The sequence below is a fragment of the Colobus angolensis genome, unplaced genomic scaffold, assembly GCF_000951035.1.
Source record: "Colobus angolensis palliatus isolate OR3802 unplaced genomic scaffold, Cang.pa_1.0 Scaffold10, whole genome shotgun sequence".
In the NCBI taxonomy this organism is placed as follows: Eukaryota; Metazoa; Chordata; class Mammalia; order Primates; family Cercopithecidae; genus Colobus; species Colobus angolensis.
This window is the reverse complement of record NW_012110919.1, coordinates 16380594-16399769: the sequence shown is the minus strand read 5'-3', so window position 1 is coordinate 16399769 and position 19176 is coordinate 16380594. Positions and strand designations below refer to the sequence as shown.

General features: G+C 39.5%; 1 protein-coding gene across 2 annotated transcripts in view; it reads right to left on the bottom strand.

Annotated features, from left to right (window-relative positions):
* KIAA1033 (KIAA1033 ortholog) overlaps positions 1 to 6782 on the bottom strand; it is a 63849-nt gene extending 57067 nt beyond the window's left edge. For both annotated transcript variants that reach the window (XM_011935341.1, XM_011935349.1), the window contains exons 1-3: positions 6641 to 6782; positions 3271 to 3410; positions 15 to 68 (exon numbers count right to left, since the gene is read on the bottom strand). In XM_011935341.1, coding sequence (XP_011790731.1) covers positions 15 to 68; positions 3271 to 3410; positions 6641 to 6701 — 255 coding nt within the window. In that variant the 5' untranslated portion in view covers positions 6702 to 6782. The remainder of the gene's footprint in view (positions 1 to 14; positions 69 to 3270; positions 3411 to 6640) is intronic.
* Between the last annotated feature and the right edge of the window lie 12394 nt (positions 6783 to 19176).

Here is a 19176-nt window from a genome sequence, read left to right as displayed (position 1 = left end):
TTAGGATTCTGTACCTTGTTTTCAGTCTTTATGAGTTCCAAAAGAGAAGACTGTTCATAAGGCAAAAGCTACAGAAACAAAGGAAAAGAATATTTCTTTTTAATTGGAAAACTACCGAAATTTTAAATACACAAATTCAGACTAGCTTTATTCGACTTAAATTGTGTTAGATCCTGTCAACATTAGCACCATATCAACTACTTCATCCAAAACAATCTCATTAGACAACAACACATAAGAAATGGCCCACCATGACCCAATCATGCTGCGACAACTCTAGTTGTCCTATGGAGCATAAAGTGGCTGCTTATGAGTGCAGTACAAGAAAATGCAAGGTAATAAGGTAACAGTAACATCATTAAACTCCATTAGTTATGATCATGGGGAAAAACCTCTCATCATTTTTTAATTGTCTATGCAGCCACAAATTTAGTAAGATATTGTAACTAAAGCGTCAAAATAAATTAAGAATGAAACAAGAGAGAAAAAATGTATTTTCTTGTATAAATCCATGCTCAGAAACACTTAAAATACTGTGTGGAGTTCACTCCTAAAGCCCATTCAATTTCCACCTCTTCCTGATCATTGACTATATGTGATCTCTTTATTAAGTGAAATCTTAGATCTCTCTTCTGGTTACATACTAACAATTAACTATTTATGCAAGTAAGTTATTATACACCCTTTCTCATTAGGTTGTAATTTTTGTTTACAGATATTTTATCAGAGTTTATGGTTTTTCCCAAAATACTAAGAACTTTGTATAGTAAAAACAATAAAACTGCCCAATAATAGAACTTAAACAGAGGTTTCAAAGAAAGCAACTAGGGAGATGGAGTCTGTCAGATAATAAAATTGTAAAGATTAGAATGCTTCTGTAGGAGAAAGATAAAAACTAACAGATGATTTCACCCTTTTATAAAATCTGAGAGTTGAGACAAAAAAACAGATTTTATAATCCTATCTAGAAGAGGCCCTTAAAGCCCAAGAGCAAGTCTTTAAAAAATCAACAAGTATTACTTAATGGCAAGTGACAGACGTATGAAACTTATTACCCTCAGAAATAGTACAGGTTGAGAATGACAGTTTCCTCATAGAGTTCCCATAACTTACATACAAGGATTCTCACAGAAGTGTTGAAGAACAAAAAGAGACAATTACAAATTTGGGGGAAAGATTTTTAAAGTAAGACTAGGTCTATCCAGCCTGCAAGAAAGAAGTCAAAGGAAAGTAATTTCAGTTTACAAATATATAAAGTATTTGTGAGGCAGTTTAAGGTACTGGATAAGGGCACAGGCTCTGGAGCCAAGCTGCCTGATATTCATCATTTAACTAAATGTGTCACTAACTCGACTAAGTTACTTAACTTTTCTATGCCTGAGTTTTCTCATTTACAAATGGAGATGACATTGTATCTACTTGATAGGATTGTTGTGGGAATTAAAAGTCAATACTTGTCCTATAATGCAATACTAAAAAGATAACCCAATTTAAAAACGGGCAAAGGATGTGAACACATATTTCTCCAAAGAAAACAGACACATGGCCATAAGCACATGAAAAGATGCTCAACATTATTAGCCATCAGAAATGCAAATCAAAACCACAATGAGCTATCACATTCACAAGGAAGAATATAATCAAGACAATAAAAGCTGGCAAGGATCTAGAAAAACTGGAACCCTCATTCAGCGCTGGTAGTAATGTAAAATGGTATAGCCATATTGGAAAACATTCTGGCAGCTCCTCAAAAAGTCAAACATAGTTACCACATAATCCAGGATTTCCACTCCCATATATACATATGTATAAAATATACACATAATGTATATATACATTTTATATATAATATACATATATGTCTACATAAAACCATATACCCAAATGCTCATAGCAGCATTATTCATAATAGCCAAATAGTAGAAAAATTCAACGTCTATCAACTGATGAATGGATAAATAAAATGTGGTTATCCATTCCTTACAATGGAATATTATTCAGCAATAGCAAAAAGAGAAAGTACTAAAAACATGTGACAACATAGATGAGCCTTGAAAACATTAAGTTAAAGAAGCCAGCAACAAAGGAGCACATATGGTATGATTTCAATTATATGAAGTATACAGAGGAGACAAACACACAGAGATAAAAAGCAGACTGGTGGTTGCCTAGGGCAGGTATGCCATGGCATGAACTAGGGGGTTGATTACCAAAGTACATGATTTCTTTTCGGGGGCGTGAGAATGTTCTAACATTGACTGTTGTGATGGTTGCACTAAAAATAATGGAATTATGCAATTTAAATGAGTGAATTGTATGATATATGAATTATCTCTCAAGAAAGTAGTTATAAAAAGTCAGTGTGTGACTTAGGACAGTGTCTAATACATAAGTGCTCAATAAAATGCATGTTATTATTCAAGTGGTAACAAACTAATTCTAAAGATAAAAAATATTTCAAAATGGAAAGAGTGACATATTTTATACATTAAAAAATGACACATTAACATCTCCTATATAGCATAAGAGAATTTTTCAGAAATGGTGAAAATATTCTGTTTTAATTGGGATATGAGTTACATGTGTTTGGCAAAATTAAGAGTATCTGTGCATTTCACTCTACGTAAAATAGCCTCAATTAAGAAAAAACAAAGGCTGAATATTCTATCCAGCCCTCCTCATTTTCTTAATAATGAAAATCAAAGGCAAGCTCAAAAGACTTGGAGTTTGTGTCATTCTTTGACACTAAAGGCTCTGTGTTTGTGTCATTCTTAAACAAAAAAAACACACACACACATTTAAAAACCAACTGCAGGCCGGGCGCGGTGGCTCAAGCCTGTAATCTCAGCACTTTGGGAGGTCGACATGGGTGGATCACGAGGTCAGGAGATCGAAACCATCCTGGCTAACACGGTGAAACCCCGTCTCTACTAAAAAAATACAAAAACTAGCCGGGCGAGGTGGCGGGGGCCTGTAGTCCCAGCTACTCAGGAGGCTGAGGCAGGAGAATGGCGTAAACCTGGGAGGCGGAGCTTGCAGTGAGCTGAGATCCGGCCACTGCACTCCAGCCCGGGTGACAGAGCAAGACTCCGTCTCAAAAAAAAAAAAAAAAACCAACTGCATGGCTTAGAGAAAAGGAAATCAACAATTTTCTCCAACTTTCATTTTGTTCTTAGATTTCAAATACTTTTTCCATTTTAAAAAATTATGTTTTCAGGATATACCATGTCCAGAAAATACATACATATATTTTAAAAAATCAAATCAAACCTTTAATGCTATAGGATCAAGATTGAAATCCCAAACATCTCCAATTGAGTCATCCAGAGCGTCCTCAATTCTTCTCAGTTGAGATGTATACTCCTCAAGAAATTTCCCATAATTCTTAAGTTGGACTTCGGCATGAATTTCTAAGTTTAAATTTTAAAACAGTATGTGATAAGTACAAGTAATGAATTACAGGACATTTGCTTCAAATAACCTCAAAAGTCACGCAAAGCATTGTTAATAATTACTCCGGAATGTCTGGACTTCCTGAAAATAAACTTTCAAAGTTAAACAATAATTCAGCTTTCAATCTTCTCTATACATGAAATAACTTTAAAAGCAATAAATGTTACCATATATAAAGATACTACCTTAAAACCCTAACATATTATGAAAAAGTCACCAGCCCATCTACCCCATAATAGAGGGCTTTGAAACAATCTGAAAAGTGCCTTAAATAACTCAATGTCCTGATTCTATCTTTTAGTCACAAAAAACCTTTCTGCAAAAACAAATATTCATGACCTGAAGCAGGTGAAAAAAAAATTCTGACACAGAAGTAACATGTAAAAATGTAGTTTTTAATTCTGTATGCACTAATGTTTAATAATACACCTAAATATTTTTAAACGGAGGTTTTAGATCTGCTTGAGCATATTATTTCCATACTGTCTAAAATTTAACCAAGATATCTGTTAACTTATTTAACTGTCATAATCAAGTTGGAAAAACCAGCAAAGAACACTGCTTAACTACAGAATACTATGCTGTTCTTCACAGAATTAACACATTCAGAGGTAACTTTAAGGAATCACTGGAACAAGCTGGATTTTAAAATATGCCTATTCGTCAAAATGCATGAAAGTATTTCACGTTACACATAAAAATTCATTACTTGTTCCCAAAGGTAACAAATTCAACTCCAACTCAGTTTCTTTTATTGATATAACTTCATTCAACCTTTGTCTTCTAAAAAAGGTAAAGATTTGCTCTCCTCAAATTAGCAATGTGAAGCAAGTAAGACAAAGTGTGTTCTGACTCATGCTGTATTAAAGACCTAGCCCCCATTCTCCCTTTTTCTTCAACCACATAAAGTTCTAAATCCGGTGAATCCATTTAGTTCATTAAGGTTTCTGTCTTATTATAGCATTAATCTAGGCAATTTTGCAAAACAATTAGTCTAGATATGATTCACAGAACAAAAATTAACGAAAGCCAAGCACAAGGTGTTCTCTTCCCTACAGCTTACATATCAAACTGCCTAGATTTTCAGAACCCCAAATAGTTGTCTTATTCTCAACTACACGGGAAATGACCAGTCAAAGCTGCATTTAACCAGCAAATGAGTTCTTAAAGACAATGCTAGACCGGGCATGGTGGCTCACCCTAACACTTTGGGAGGCCAAGGCGGGTGGGTCGCTTGAGCCCAGGAATTCAAGCACAGCTTGGGCAACATGGCGAAATCTTGTCTCTACCCCAATTAAAAAAGAGAGAATCAGCCAGCTACTAGGGAGGCTGAGGTAGGAAGATCACGTGAGCCCAGCAGGTTGAGGCTGCAGTGAGCCGTGACGATGTCTCTTAAAAAAAAAAAAAAAAAAAGACAACGCTAGAAAAACACCACGCCAATAAATCACTCCTTTAATATGTTTAGGGATTCACAAACAGGCAACAGAAAACCTAAAATAACATTAAAAGTTCCTTGCTGATAATAAACGGTTGTAAAATTGGTGAAAGTTAAAGTAACAAAACTTAATAACTACCTGGTAATTTTTTAAGAGTAAAAGTTCCAAAAACCTACTTAACATGCTCATCTTTGTCAGTAGACTGCATTCCTTGTTTTATCTTTGTATCCCTAATATCTAGCACAGTCACTGGTTGTAGCAAGTATCTGTTGAGTGATTCAGATCATTCTACTCCAGGCTGAACCATTTAAACCCAATTAACATAACTATTCCAATTTTTTTGAAGATCCCAGCTCGTCACCTTTGTCCATAAAACTTCATATATGACAAGGTACAGTTCACTTTATAACAACAAATAATCCCCTCCACAAACAAAAAAAAAAAATTAAAAATTTTGTCATTACCTCCAAGATTAATTTTTATGCTGCACAGGAGCTAATATCTTACTGTCACCCAGACTGAAGTGCAATGGCGCGATCTCGGCTCACTGCAACCTCCGCCTCCCGGGTTCAAGTGATTCCGCTGCCTCAGCCTCCCAAGTAGCTGGAATTACACGCGCCCGCGACCACGCCCGGCTATTGTATTTTTAGTAGAGACGGGGTTTCACCAGTTAGCCAGGCTCGCCTTGAACTCCTGACCTCAAGAATGTTTTGTGAAAAACTGCAACCCATCCTGGTGTAGCTCACTCTTCTCTGAGAGACTTGTAAAACCTAATTCATCTAACTTCGCAGGCATTAGTCTCTCTTTGTAAAATTAAGCGAAATTCATCTGTAATCTTTAAAAGCGACGTTCCACCTTTTGGGAAAACTAAAAAGGAAAAAAAAAAATCACAAACAGCATGCTCTGATATCTTAGATCGCTTACACAGATTACTATCACCAAAGATAAGAAGCAGATTGCCAACTTGTATTTACTTCAAGCAGACTTTCACTACAATTAATGTGGCCTCAATATTTTACTGAAAGAAAACAGAATTTATTTCGGGACGGACTTCTAAGTTAAAATCAGACAATTTGATCTTGTGAAGCAAAATGTGAAGATTTGCTGTAATTTCTGAAGCCTTTATAGCTGTGACGGAAAATACAGAACATCACTGCAAAATACCACTTAGCATAATATAAAAGGCCTGGAAAAGGTTAAAATGACATTCACGTGTTTATTTTCGCGGGGTGAAAAGTTCTTTTTTCGCTCCCTTCTACGGTTATAACAACGCAATGGGAAAGACATCCAAACTTGCAAAAGTTGATTTGGGAGGAGAAGAAGAAAAACAGGAAACCGAAACAGGAACCCAGACATCAGCGTCCTCCAGAGATGAACGCTGAGAATCTGGCGAAATTCCCAAGAGGCCAGAGACAGAAGCAGCCTGGGCTCCGAGGGCCGCTGGGCCTCCCGGACGCGCCCCGCCCAAGCCCCCGGGCAGCTGAAGGCCGACGCGTTTCCCGCGGGGCACCGCAGGCTCCCCAAGAGAGCCCCCGCCTCATACGCCGAGCCCTAAGCGGGCAGCCTGAGCCACCGTGATTGGGACCCCAGCCCCGAAAGTAACGCTGGAGCGCGTCCCTCGCACACCCCAAGGGCTCTGAAGTGTCCCGCACTAGACGGCTGTGCAGCCGTCCCTCTCGCAGAGCGCTGCCCAGGACAGCGGCGGGTCGGAGGAGCGTCCACCCGCAGCCCTCGCCCTGCCGCTCCCTTACTCTGCGAGCCGTCGTCAACGCGGTCAAACTCCCAGTCCGGGGACAGAGTCTCCACCGCCATCACCCCGGCGCCTCCCACAGACACAGCACCAAAACGCCCGTGCAGCGACGATGGCCTCACCCCAGCTACTGTCACAGCACGTGACTTCCGGCCCCGGCCCCGCCTCCGCTCGCGAGGGCCGGCCGGGCTCGTTGCCCCTGCGACCGCGGGGGCCGCTGGGAAAGCGAGTCCTCCGCCGTGGCCGACGGCGGCCGCCATGACGCCGGCAGTGCCTGCGGGCGTACGACGACCCAGCTTGGGCTTCGCCACAGTTCGCTGTGCTTCTCAAGCCACTTCGGCGCTCTAATTTCGCCCTGCTCTCTCTTAGACGATTTTTAATACCTGGGAAACTTACTCCTCAGTCTAACCTAAAAAGGGTAGAATTGATGGGGTGGGGAATTAATAGGAAGGCATGATCCTCGAGGACAACGCTGACCAGGCGCTTCTTTCAACAAGCCTGTTTCCCTCCTTGTCGCCACCGTAGGAGTTCCTACAGCTCTCCCGCACATTCTGTGCGGATTGTTTTTTAGTCAAGACGGCTGTGCGAGAGGAGGAGTTACTTTACGAACACCCTAACACGATCTTACGACCTCTCCCCCGCTCTCCACTCAGTCCTTTTAAAAACGCGAGGAGGGTTGAAGAACGCTGTTGAAGTGCATTCTAAAATGATCCCACACGCTACTTGGATTTTTGGAGAATCGGGATCGGTGTAAAATTCTACATGCACACATGTATTTGCACAAGAATGTTTATAGCAACGTGGTTTTTAATAGGAAACTAAATGTCTATTACAAGTGAATTACATAAAGCTTAATACACCATGCTACAAATCACTGAAGAGCTGCTAAAATACATGAAATATATTTATAATGGCATGAAAAACCGACACAAGACAAGACAGTTGCAGAGCAATGTGTATTTGTGATTACATTTATGTTTTTAAGTTATACAAACGCATATGTGCATATATGTATACAAATCCATAGGAAGACAAATCACAAGACGGTGGTTACCTGGGGAAAAGTATGTGTTGGTGAGTAACAGGATTTTCAAGTTTTGATATGTCTACGTATATGTTTTGAATCCTTAACAATGAGAATTTATTAAAGTTTATCGTGTCATCTTAAAAAGTACCGAAAAGAACTAATCAATGTAGACAAAAGGTCTATTGAAGAGCATTGTTCTGAGGTCATTGGATCTGCCCTGGGTTAAATGTTTACTGAGTGCCCACTGGGTACCAGGCACCAGGCTAGATGCAGAAACTATAAAACAGGTAAGAAAATTGATTTCTGACCCTATGGCAGACTTAGTGGGCATTTCAGAAAGAAAGAAAAAAATCTTGAAAATAACAATCATCCTTAGAGTCTAATGGTTGACAAACTTTTTTCCTGTACTTTCTGTGTGACCATGAGTTTGACTTTCCCGGATTCTTAACATTTGCATTAAATTACTGTAATTAATCTCCCAGCAGCTCATTGTGATAAATTGAACTTACAATTCAGAATAATTTGAATCTATAAATACACTAATCTATTAAAGTTAATAGATTAGTAGCAAGAGGCAATGTCATGTAATCATTAAAAGCACAGTTTTGACTGCCAAATTGCCAAGATCCAAATCCTGGCTCTGCCTCTTACTAACCATGTGATCTGGGGTCATGTAATTTAACCTCTGCCTCAATTTCCCCATCTATAAAATGAAAATAAAATAAAACTAGTAAACACCTTGTGGGATTCTTAAGAGGACCAAATTAGTTATTACATATAAGGTACATAGAACAATACCAACCACATACTGTACCAGGTTGCTATTATGAATCAATATAGATTTATCTTTAAAAGATCTCAGAAGGCCCGGTGTGGTGGCTCACACCTGTAATCCCAATACTTTGGGAGGCCGAGATGGGTGGATCACTTGGGGTCAGGAGTTCAAGACCAGCCTGGGCAATGTGGTGAAACCCTGTCCCTACTAAAAATACAAAAATTAGCTGGGCATGGTGGTGCCTGCCTATAGTCCCAGCTACTCTGGAGGCTGAGGCAGTAGAATCATCTGAGCCACTGCACTCCAGGCTGGGCAACAGAGCAAGACTGCATCTCAAAAATAAATAAATAAATAAATAAAGACTCAGGGATTGTCTGTCTTGATCTTAAATATGTTTAAATCAATTTCCACAGCCTATAATTTCAAATTTTGTTAGAGAATTACAAATTAGATACCAAATAGAAAAGCACATTCACTAAATGAAAAGTGCTATCTGAAAATTATTTATAAAAATAAATATCCTATATTTATTAGACCTAGTCTGCAGAAGGCAAATCATTATTTTAAGTGGTCACATATTCTTCATTCTACTACTCTTCATTCACACTGTACTTTCTGAAAAGCAAGCTTGGAAATAGAAAGAGAAACTTTTCATCTGGACAATATTGTGCTATTCTGAAAGCTTCTGCGAACTTTAGAACAGCTGCCTACAGAAGGTGTCTGCCTGCCAGTTCCTAGGAATCCCTGCCTTTAACATATAGCCCCATATACCCACACCTTAAATACCAGTTTATTCCATACCAAAATATTTTACGTATATGTTATATAGCTAAGTTCTTGGTGAATTTGTTTCTTAATTTACATTTAAAGTCTTCTTCCAACTGCTATTCACCCCAGCAATCCCATTACTGCATTTTTACCCAGAAGAATGTAAATCATTCTACCATGAAGATATATGCATGGGAATGTATCTTCCCATTGCAGCACTATTCACAATAACAAAGACATGGAGTCAACCTAAATGCCCATGAATGACAAATTGGATTTTTAAAATGTGGTACACATACACCATGGAAATACTATGCAGCCATAAAAAAGAATGAGATCCTATCTTTTGCAGGAACATGGATGGAGCTGGGGCTGTTATCCTTGGCAAACTTAACACAGGAACAGTAAACCAAATACCACATGTTCTCATTTATAAGCTAAATGATGAAAGCTCATTAACACAAAGAAGGAAACAACAGACATTGGAGGTTAACTGAGGGTGGAGGGTGGGAATGGAGAGAGGAGCAGAAAAGATAACTATTGGGTACAGGGCTTAATACCTGGGTGATGAAATAATCTGTACCACAAACCCCCATGACATGAGTTTACCTATGTAACAAACCTTTACGTGTACTCGTGAACCTAAAATAAAAGTTTAAAATAAATAAATAAAATCTAAAATAAATAAAATCTTCTTCCTGCAATAGAAATTCTATGGCAATAACTCACTAGAGATATTTCACTTAGTAATTTGTCACAGAAGATAATTTGACATAGTTATCTTCCCTATTAAGTTATGTATTAGTTTCCTATTGCTGCTGTAGCAAATTGTCACTAACTTAGTGGTTAAAAGAGTACAAATTTATTATCTTCTAGTTCTAGAGGTCAGAACGCCAAAATCAGTCTCATTGGGCTAAAGTAAGGGTGTTAGTAGGGCTGGTTCCTCTTGGACACTCAGCATCTGTTTCTTTGCCTTTCTCAGCTTCTGTACATTACTTGAACTTCTTTGTTTTTTTTTGAGACGGAGTCTCACTCTGTCGCCCGGGCTGGAGTGCAGTGGCCGGATCTCAGCTCACTGCAAGCTCCGCCTCCCGGGTTCACGCCATTCTCCTGCCTCAGCCTCCCGAGTAGCTGGGACTACAGGCGCCCGCCACCTCGCCCGGCTAGATTTTTGTATTTTTTAGTAGAGACGGGGTTTCACCGTGTTAGCCAGGCTGGTCTCGATCTCCTGACCTCGTGATCCACCCGTCTCGGCCGCCCAAAGTGCTGAGATTACAGGCTTGAGCCACCGCACCCGGCCTATTGAACTTCTTCCTACTATTGACTGATTCACCTGCCTTCCTCTTATAATGACCTTTGTGATTACATCAAGTTCACACAGATAATCCAGGATAATCTCCCTATCTCAAAATTCTTACCTTAATCATATCTGCAAAGTCATTTTAAACATGTAAGGTAACGTATTCACAGGGTCTAGGGATTAGGACATGAACATCTTTGGGCACCTGTTATTCAGCCTAATGCAGACCATCCACTCTTTGGTATCAGGGACCATGATTTGTTCCCACATTGCACAGTCCCCGATACACAGTCCCTGACACATTTTAGTTATGTCAATAGATAACTTCAAAGTGGTAAACACCATGGAAGCACAGGGCTTAAGCACTCAGTCCAACTAGAATTCAGGGAATTAGATATAACGTTAATCTAGGCTGGGCACAGTGGCTGCCTCCTGTAATCCCAGCATTTGGGGTGGCCAAGATGGGCGGATCACCTGAGGTCAGGAGTTCAAGACCAGCCTGACCAACATGGCAAAATAATTACAGTAAACATAGGATGTCAAGAAGCCTGAAGTACTTTCTGATAACTCCAATATCTGGATTTCCTGTGGGTTTCTTTTCTGTTGTCTAGTGATGTTTTGTTTTGTTTCTTTTTCTCTTGGTTTTCCATCATTTGGCCTCATTTCCTGGTATAGCTGATAATTTTTTTAGTGCATCCTGACCTTTATGTACGAAAAATTGTAAAGATAAGTTAAGGCTCTGAATGATGTCATCTTTCTTCAGAGGGGATTACTATTTGTTCTGGAAGGCCATTAGTGTAGGGGCAGATTACTTTAACCCAGTCTAGGACTGTTCTGATTTGAAACTGGGTTTCTGTCTTTGTGAGAGCTCATCTATTTCTGTTGTCACCTCAGTCCTAGGGTATAGCTTTGCAGGGGTGCTCAGCAGGGCCTGCCAAACCTAATGGGTTTTTCCACCTCTCAGCTACTGCTTTCTGCTCCCCAGCCTCATCAACTCTCAGCTTCCACATTACAAATCAGCAGATGTCCTGAGGTGAAATGTGGTACCAAATGTCAAGCTCAACTTTTTGGATCATCTCTCCTGAATTTCATTTCCTTGAATCCTCACTGTCCTGGGTTTCCAATGTCCTCAAAAAGGATTTTAGCAAAAAAAGCAAAAATGGAAAAGTTGGATAACATCAAACTTAAAAACTTCTGCATGTTAAAGGAATTAATCAACACAGTGAAAAAGCACCCTATGGAATGGGAGAAAACAATTGCAATCATATGTCTGATAAGGGATTGATTTCCACAATATGTAAGAGGACTCTTACAACTCAACAACAACAAAACAATTTAAAAATTGGGCAAAGGATCTGAATAGACATTTCTTCACAGAAGATATACAAATGGGCAAGAAGCACATGAAAAGATGTTCAACATCACTATTAGAGAAGTGCAAATCAGGCCAGGCGCGGTGGCTCAAGCCTGTAATCCCAGCACTTTGGGAGGCCGAGACGGGTGGATCACGAGGTCTGGCTAACACAGTGAAACCCCGTCTCTACTAAAAAGTACAAAAAAAAAAAACTAGCCGGGCGAGGTGGCGGCGCCTGTAGTCCCAGCTACTCGGGAGGCTGAGGCAGGAGAATGGCGTGAACCCGGGAGGCGGAGCTTGCAGTGAGCTGAAATCTGGCCACTGCACTCCAGCCTGGGTGACAGAGCGAGACTCCGTCTCAAAAAAAAAAAGAGAAGTGCAAATCAAAACCACAATGAGATATTACCTCACACCCATTAGGATGACCACTATCAATAAACAAACAATAACAAGTATTGGCAAGGATGTAGAGAAATTGGAATGCTTGTGCACTGCTGGTGGGCTGTGAGATGATGCAGTTGGTATGGAAAACAGTATGGAGGGTCCTTAAAAACCAAAAATAGAATTACAGTATGATCCAACAATCCCTCTCCTGGGTATATATCCAAAAACAGGCCGGGCATGGTGGCTCATGCCTGTCATCCCAGCACTTTAGGAGGCCAAGGTGGGTGGATCACTTGAGGTCAGGAGTTTGAGACCAGCCTGGCCAACATGGTGAAATCTCGTCTCTACTAAAAATACAAAAATTAGCCGGGCATGGTGGTGTGCACCTGTAATTCCAGCTGCTCAGGAGGCTGAGGCAGGAGAATTGCTTGAACCTGGGAGGCAGAAGTTGCAGTGAGCAGAGACTGCGCCAGTGCACTCCAGCCTGGGCCACAAGAGCTAAACTCTCTCAAAAAAATAGACAAGAAACATGGAAAGCAGGATCTCAAGAAGATATTTGCACACTCATATTCACTGCAGCATTAATCACAATAGCCAAGAGGCAGAAGCAGTCCAAATGTCCATAGAGGAATGAATGGATTTTTTAAAATGTAATATATATTTATATGATGGGGTGTAGGAAATACTACCGCAGCAGCTTCCAATTGTGCTTATAATAATGTAGTCTCCCACTTGTCTGTAAGCTCTATAAGCATCTAAACCTTATCTCTTTGATACAGTTCAGTGCCAAGTATAATGCTCGGTACATAGATGGTAAATATGTATTTGTTGAATGAGTGAACCAATAATTGTCATTTTTTTCAAGTGCTCTGTAATAAATACTCAATATACAGGAAAAATATTTCCTCTTAGTTCTTCAATAGATGGCACTGTTTGTTAAAGAATCTGTAAGGGATAAAAGAAATCATGAAATAATATGGCTTTTTTAGTTATTCATTTCTTCAACCAGTATTTATTAATCAGGACTTTCTCTGTTTGGTATGCCACAGTGACAAAACTCTTCAAAAAGCCCAATTGTCTGATAAGTGAAATTTTTCAGATATTTTAACTTAGGGGTCAGCAAAGTACAGACAGCAGATCAGTAAACAAGTAAAACTTTACTTACATTTCTAAATAAAATATCGGATTACAGCCATGCCCATTAACTTACATATTTTATATTAAACATAATTTACATTTGTGTTTTGTCTATGGCTGCTTCACACTAAAATGGCAGTTGAGTAGTTATAGCAGCAATTATATGGCCCACAAGCCTAAAATATGTATTACTTGGCCCTTTAAGAAAAAGTGTGTCAGCCGGGCATGGTGACTCACTCCTGTAATCCTAGCAGTTTGGGAAGCTAAAGTGAAAGGGTAGCTTGAGCCCAGAAGTTCAAGACCAGTCTGGGCAACACAACGAGACTTCGTCTCTAAAAAAAATTGTTTTAATTAGCTGGGTATGGTGGCATGCACCTATAGCCCCTGCTACTTAGGAGGCTGAGGTGGGAGGATCACTTGAGCTCAGGAGTTCAAGGATGCAATGAGCTGTGATTGCACCAGTGCAGTCTACCCTGGGCAACCGAATGAGACCCTATCAGGAAAAAAAAAAAGAGAAAGAGAGAAAGAAAGAAAGAGAAAGGAGAGAAAGAAAGAAGAGAAAGAAAAAAAGAAAAAGAAAAGGAAAAGAAAAGAAAGAGAGAGGAAGGGAAGGAAGTTAGTTTGCTGACTTATCTGAACTCTAAAAGAGCAAAATAATATAAAAAAAAGTTTTGCTGGCTGAACGTGGTGGCTCACACCTATAATCCCAGCACTTTGGGAGGCCAAGGCCAGTGGATCGTGAGGTCAAGAGTTTGAGACCATCCTGGCCAACATGGTGAAACCCCATCTCTACTAAAAATACAAAAATTAGCTGGGCGTGGTGGTGTGTGCCTGTAGTCGCAGCTACTCAGGAAGCTGAAGCAGGAGAATCACTTGAACCTGGGAGACGGAGGTTGCAGTGAGCCGAGATTGCACCATTACACTCCAGCCTGGGGACAGAGTGAGACTTTGTCTCAAAAAAAAAAAAAAAAGTTTTGCTACATAAGTTATGTAAAGTAGGTTGAAATAATCTACTTGTAAAAGCATAGACATTTTTGAAAGTCTCATATCAAAATAATTGATAGGACACTTCTGATAACGGAGGCAGCATAAAGTGGTCAAGTGAACCCATCTACAGTTAATAACTAAGAAAAGTAGCCAGAATATCAAAAAGTGACTCTTTAAAGATCTAAAACAATAGAAGCAGGTAAAAACCACAGGAGAATTTGTTCAGCAACTGATAAGAATGATGAGTTTGTGGCTTTTTGTCTGATGGTGTCCCTCACCCACTGAAGCTCAGCACTGCAGGCTTACTGGCTCAAACTGTCAGTAAACTGAGTACAGGGTTTGTTAGAAGAGAAGTCATCAGTTTGGGGAGTGACCTCCAAAATGTGTGAGATCCAAAATCTGGGTGTAAACTCTGCCCAAATCCCTGGCTGACCACTAAACTACAGAGGGCCTGGTGAAATAACAGGAGTCCCTGAAAAACAGAACTGCACTCAGTGAAGTGTGTGAGTTTGCTGCTCTTTTGAATGCATATATTTCCCAACAGAGGTACACCTTGGGTAGCAGAAAGCTGAAGACTTATTTGAGATAACAGAGAATAGAAGTAGAGCTGGTAAAGCAGTTTAGAATTTAGAAGGAAAGACTGATCATTACGGCAACTGTAGATGGGTGTAACGCCCGCAGTCTAAGTGTAAACGCTGGCCAAATCCTTCACTAAACTAAGAACTAAGCAGAATATAAACTGCTTCACTCTACTAAGGAGACAGGGAGTCTAGGCAAGTTTACTTGATTTAAAAACAAATAAACAGGCAAGGTGGCTCACACCAGTAATCTCAGCACTGTGGGAGGCAGAGGTGGGAGGATCACTTGAGCCCAGGAGTTAAAGACCAGACTGGGCAACAAAGTGAGACCCCATCTCTACAAAAAATTTTTTTTTAATTAGCCAGGTAGCCAGGTGTGGTGATACACACCTGTGGTCCCAGCTACATAGAAGACTGAGGCAGAAGAATTGCTTCAATCCAGGAGGTCAAAGCTCCAGTAAGCCGTGCTCCCGCAACTGTACTCTAGCCTGGGTGACAGAGCAAGAACTTGTCTCAAAGAAACAAACAAACAAAATACCAAATAATTATCTGAAGAACAAAACAGAATCCAGAGTGGCCACAATATATTATATGCAATGTACAGTTTTAACCAAAAGCTTTATAAGAAGATAACAAAATCTAGGCACTCAACAGTGTAAGACTCAAATATCCAATTAAAAATTATGAGACATATTAAGAAGCAAGAAAATGTGATCTATAACCAAGTGGAAAATCATGTAATAGACATAGAAAGGATAGAAATGGCCTAGGCATGGTGGCTTACTCCTGTAATCCCAGCACTTTGAGAGGCCAAGGTGGGCAGATTGCTTGAGCTCAGGTGTTCAAACCAGCCAGGGCAACATGGCAAAATGCTGTCCCTACAAAAAATACAAAAATTAGCCGGGCATGGTGGCATGTACCTGTAGTCTCAGCTATTCAGGAGACAGACATGGGAACTTGAGCCCAGGAGGTCGAGGCTCCAGTGAGCCAAGACAGCACCACTGCACTTTAGCCTGGATGACAGAGTGAGACCCTGTCTCAGAGGAGGGAAGGAAGGAAGGAAGGAAGGAAGGAAGGAAGGAAGGAAGGAAGGAAGGAAGGAAGGAAGGAAGGAAGGAAGGAAGGAAGGAAGGAAGGAAGGAAGGAAGGAAGGAAGTGGGGAGGGAGCAGGGGAGGAAGGGAGGAGAAATAATGGGAATGGTGAAATTTGTAGATGAGAATGTGAAAACAGCATTAAAATGTTTTACAGATAATCTACCGAATGGGAAAAAATATTTGCAAACTATGCATCTGACAAAGGACTAATATCCAGAATCTACAAGGAACTCAAACAGAACAGCCAGAAAAAGCAAATAATCCTGTCAAAAAATGGGCAAGTGACATGAACAGACATTTCTCAAAAGAAGATACACGAATGGCCAAGAAACATATGAAACATCACCTATCAGGGAAATGCAAATTAAAACTACAACAAGATACCACCTTACTCCTACAAGAATGGCCAATGTTAAAAAGTCAAAAAACAACAGATGGTGGTGTGGATGTGGAGAAAAGGGAAAGCTTATACACTGCTGGTGGGAATGTAAATTAGTACAACCTCTGTGGAAAACAGTATGGAGATTTCCTAAAGAACTAGAAGTAGATCTACCATTCGATCCAGCAATCCCACTCTTGGGTATCTGCCCAAAGGAAAATAAGTTGTTATATCAAAAAGTCATCTGCACATATGCGTTTGTTGCAGCACAATTCACAATTGCAAAGACATGGAACCAACCTAAGTGCCCATCAACCAATGAGTGGATAAAGAAAATGTGGTATACACGCACTATGGAATATGACTCAGCCATAAAAAAGAACTAAATATGTGTTTTGCAGCAACTTGGATGGAGCTTGAGGCCATTTTTCTAAGTGAAATAGCTCAGGAATGGAAAACCCAATATCTTATGTTCTCACTTATAACCAAGAGCTAAGCTATGGATATGCAAAGGGATACAAAGTGATATAATGAACTATGGAGACTCAGAAGCGGGAGAGTAGGGAGATACAAAACCTGTGTATTGGGTACAACATATACTACTAAGGAGATAGGTGTGGTAAAATCTCAGACTTCACCACCATACAACTCACCCATGTAACCAAAAGCCACTTGTACCCCCAAAGCTATTAAAATATAAAAAGTTTTAACTAAAAAAAAAAAGATAAATTTATGTTTTAATTTTTCTTTCTTTTCTTGAGACAGAGTCTCACTCTGTTGCCCAGTCTGGAGTACAGTAGGTGCAATCTCAGCTCACTTCAACCTCTACCTCCCAGGTTCAAGCAATTCTCCTGCCTCAGCCTCCTGAGTAGTTGGTATTACAGGTGCATGCCACCATACTCAGCTATTTTTTTGTACTTTTAGTAGAGACAGGGTTTTTCTATGTTGGCCAGGCTGGTCTTGAACCCCTGGCCTCAAGTGATCTGCCTGCCTCTGCCTCCCAAAATGCTAGAATGTTAGATGTGAGCCATTGTGCCCAGCCTGTTTCAGTTCTTAAAGGAAAACGTGGGCTGAGTATGGTGGCTCACACCTGTAATCCCAACACTTTGGGAGGCTGAGATTGTGCCATTGCACTCCAGCCTGGGCAAGACAGCAAGACTCTGTCTCAAAAAAAAAAGTAAACATGAACACAATGAGGAAAGAAATGTAAGATATAAAAAAAGAGCAAAAAAGAAGGAGCCAAACAAAACTTTTAGAAATGATAATGAAAGATTTATGGAATGAGATTAACAGCAGAGTAGGCACAAAGAAAAAACTGTCAATAAATGTGAAGAAGTACCAACAGAAACAATCTAAACTTGAGACAGAGGAAAAAAAAAAAAGAAATTAAGAAAATCTCAGAGACCTTTGGGACAGTATCAAGTGCTGTAATGTACCTATAGTTGAGGACCCAGAAAAGGAAGGACAGGAAAATATTTTAAGAAACAATGACCAAAATGTTTGCTCATATGAAGCAAATAATACACTTGTATATCTTAAACTCTTGATAACGCCAAGCAAGACATAAACACACACACACCACACACACACTCATGTCATGTTAAGATGGCTAAAAACTGATCATAAAGAGAAAATCGTAAAAGAAGCTAGAGAGAAAAATACAATATGTCTTCTTACACACAAGAAGAGGGATAAGAATTACAGACTTCTCACCAGACACTATGCAAGTCAGGTGACAATGGGCTAATAAAGGGCCAAAAGGGCACAAAAACAAACAAAAGTGCCTCTACCCAGCCAAAATATACTTTAAAAATGAAAATGAAATAGCAAATTTTTTCAAATAAAAAAGGCTGGAAGGATTCATCAGCATTGGATGTGTATTACAAAAAATGTTAAAACTTCTATGAGAATAGGCCTATGATACCAGATAAAAACCTGGATTGATCCAAAGGAATAAAGAATAAGTAAATACATGAGTAAATAAGAGATTTTTTTTCTTATTTAAAAATTTTCACTACACCTTTCTATGAGATTAAGATTACTCCAAAATAAAAACGTTTAAAAAAAAATTAACCTTAGCCTGGGCAACATGGTAAAATCCTGCCTCTACCAAAAAAGAAAAATTAGCTAGTCATGGTGGCACGCACCTATAGTCCCAGCTACTCGGGAGGGTGAGGTGGGGGGATCACTTGAGCCCAGGATCAAGGCTGCAGTGACCCATGCTTGCACCACTGCACTCCAGCGTGGGCTACAGAGGAAGACCCTGTCTCAAAAAAGTCAAAAAAGTAAATAACCTTAATACTTAAAAGTCTAATTGAAAACATGTTTTGTTTGGTTTATATTATATGCAGAAGTAAAATATATGATAAAATAGCACAAGGGACAAGAGGGGTAAATGAAAAAATAGTGTTGTAGGATTGATATACTAAACATAAAATGGTATGTTATTGGGAGGTAGACTGTGATAAGTTAAAGATACATTTTTTAACTTAGAGTAAGCTCTAAAAAACAAAAACAAAAAACAAAGAGGTGTAGCTAATAAGCCAGTAGTAGAGATAAAATGGAATAATGAAAACTATTCCATTAATCCAAAAGAAGGCAAGGACAGAGGGAAAAAAAAGAAAAGAACACATGAAGAAAATGGAAAATAAATAGCAAAATGATAGATTTAAAACCAAACCACATTAATAATTACATTGAAGGAAACATATTCTAAACACTCCAATAGAAGGCGGAGATAGGAGAGGCAGAAC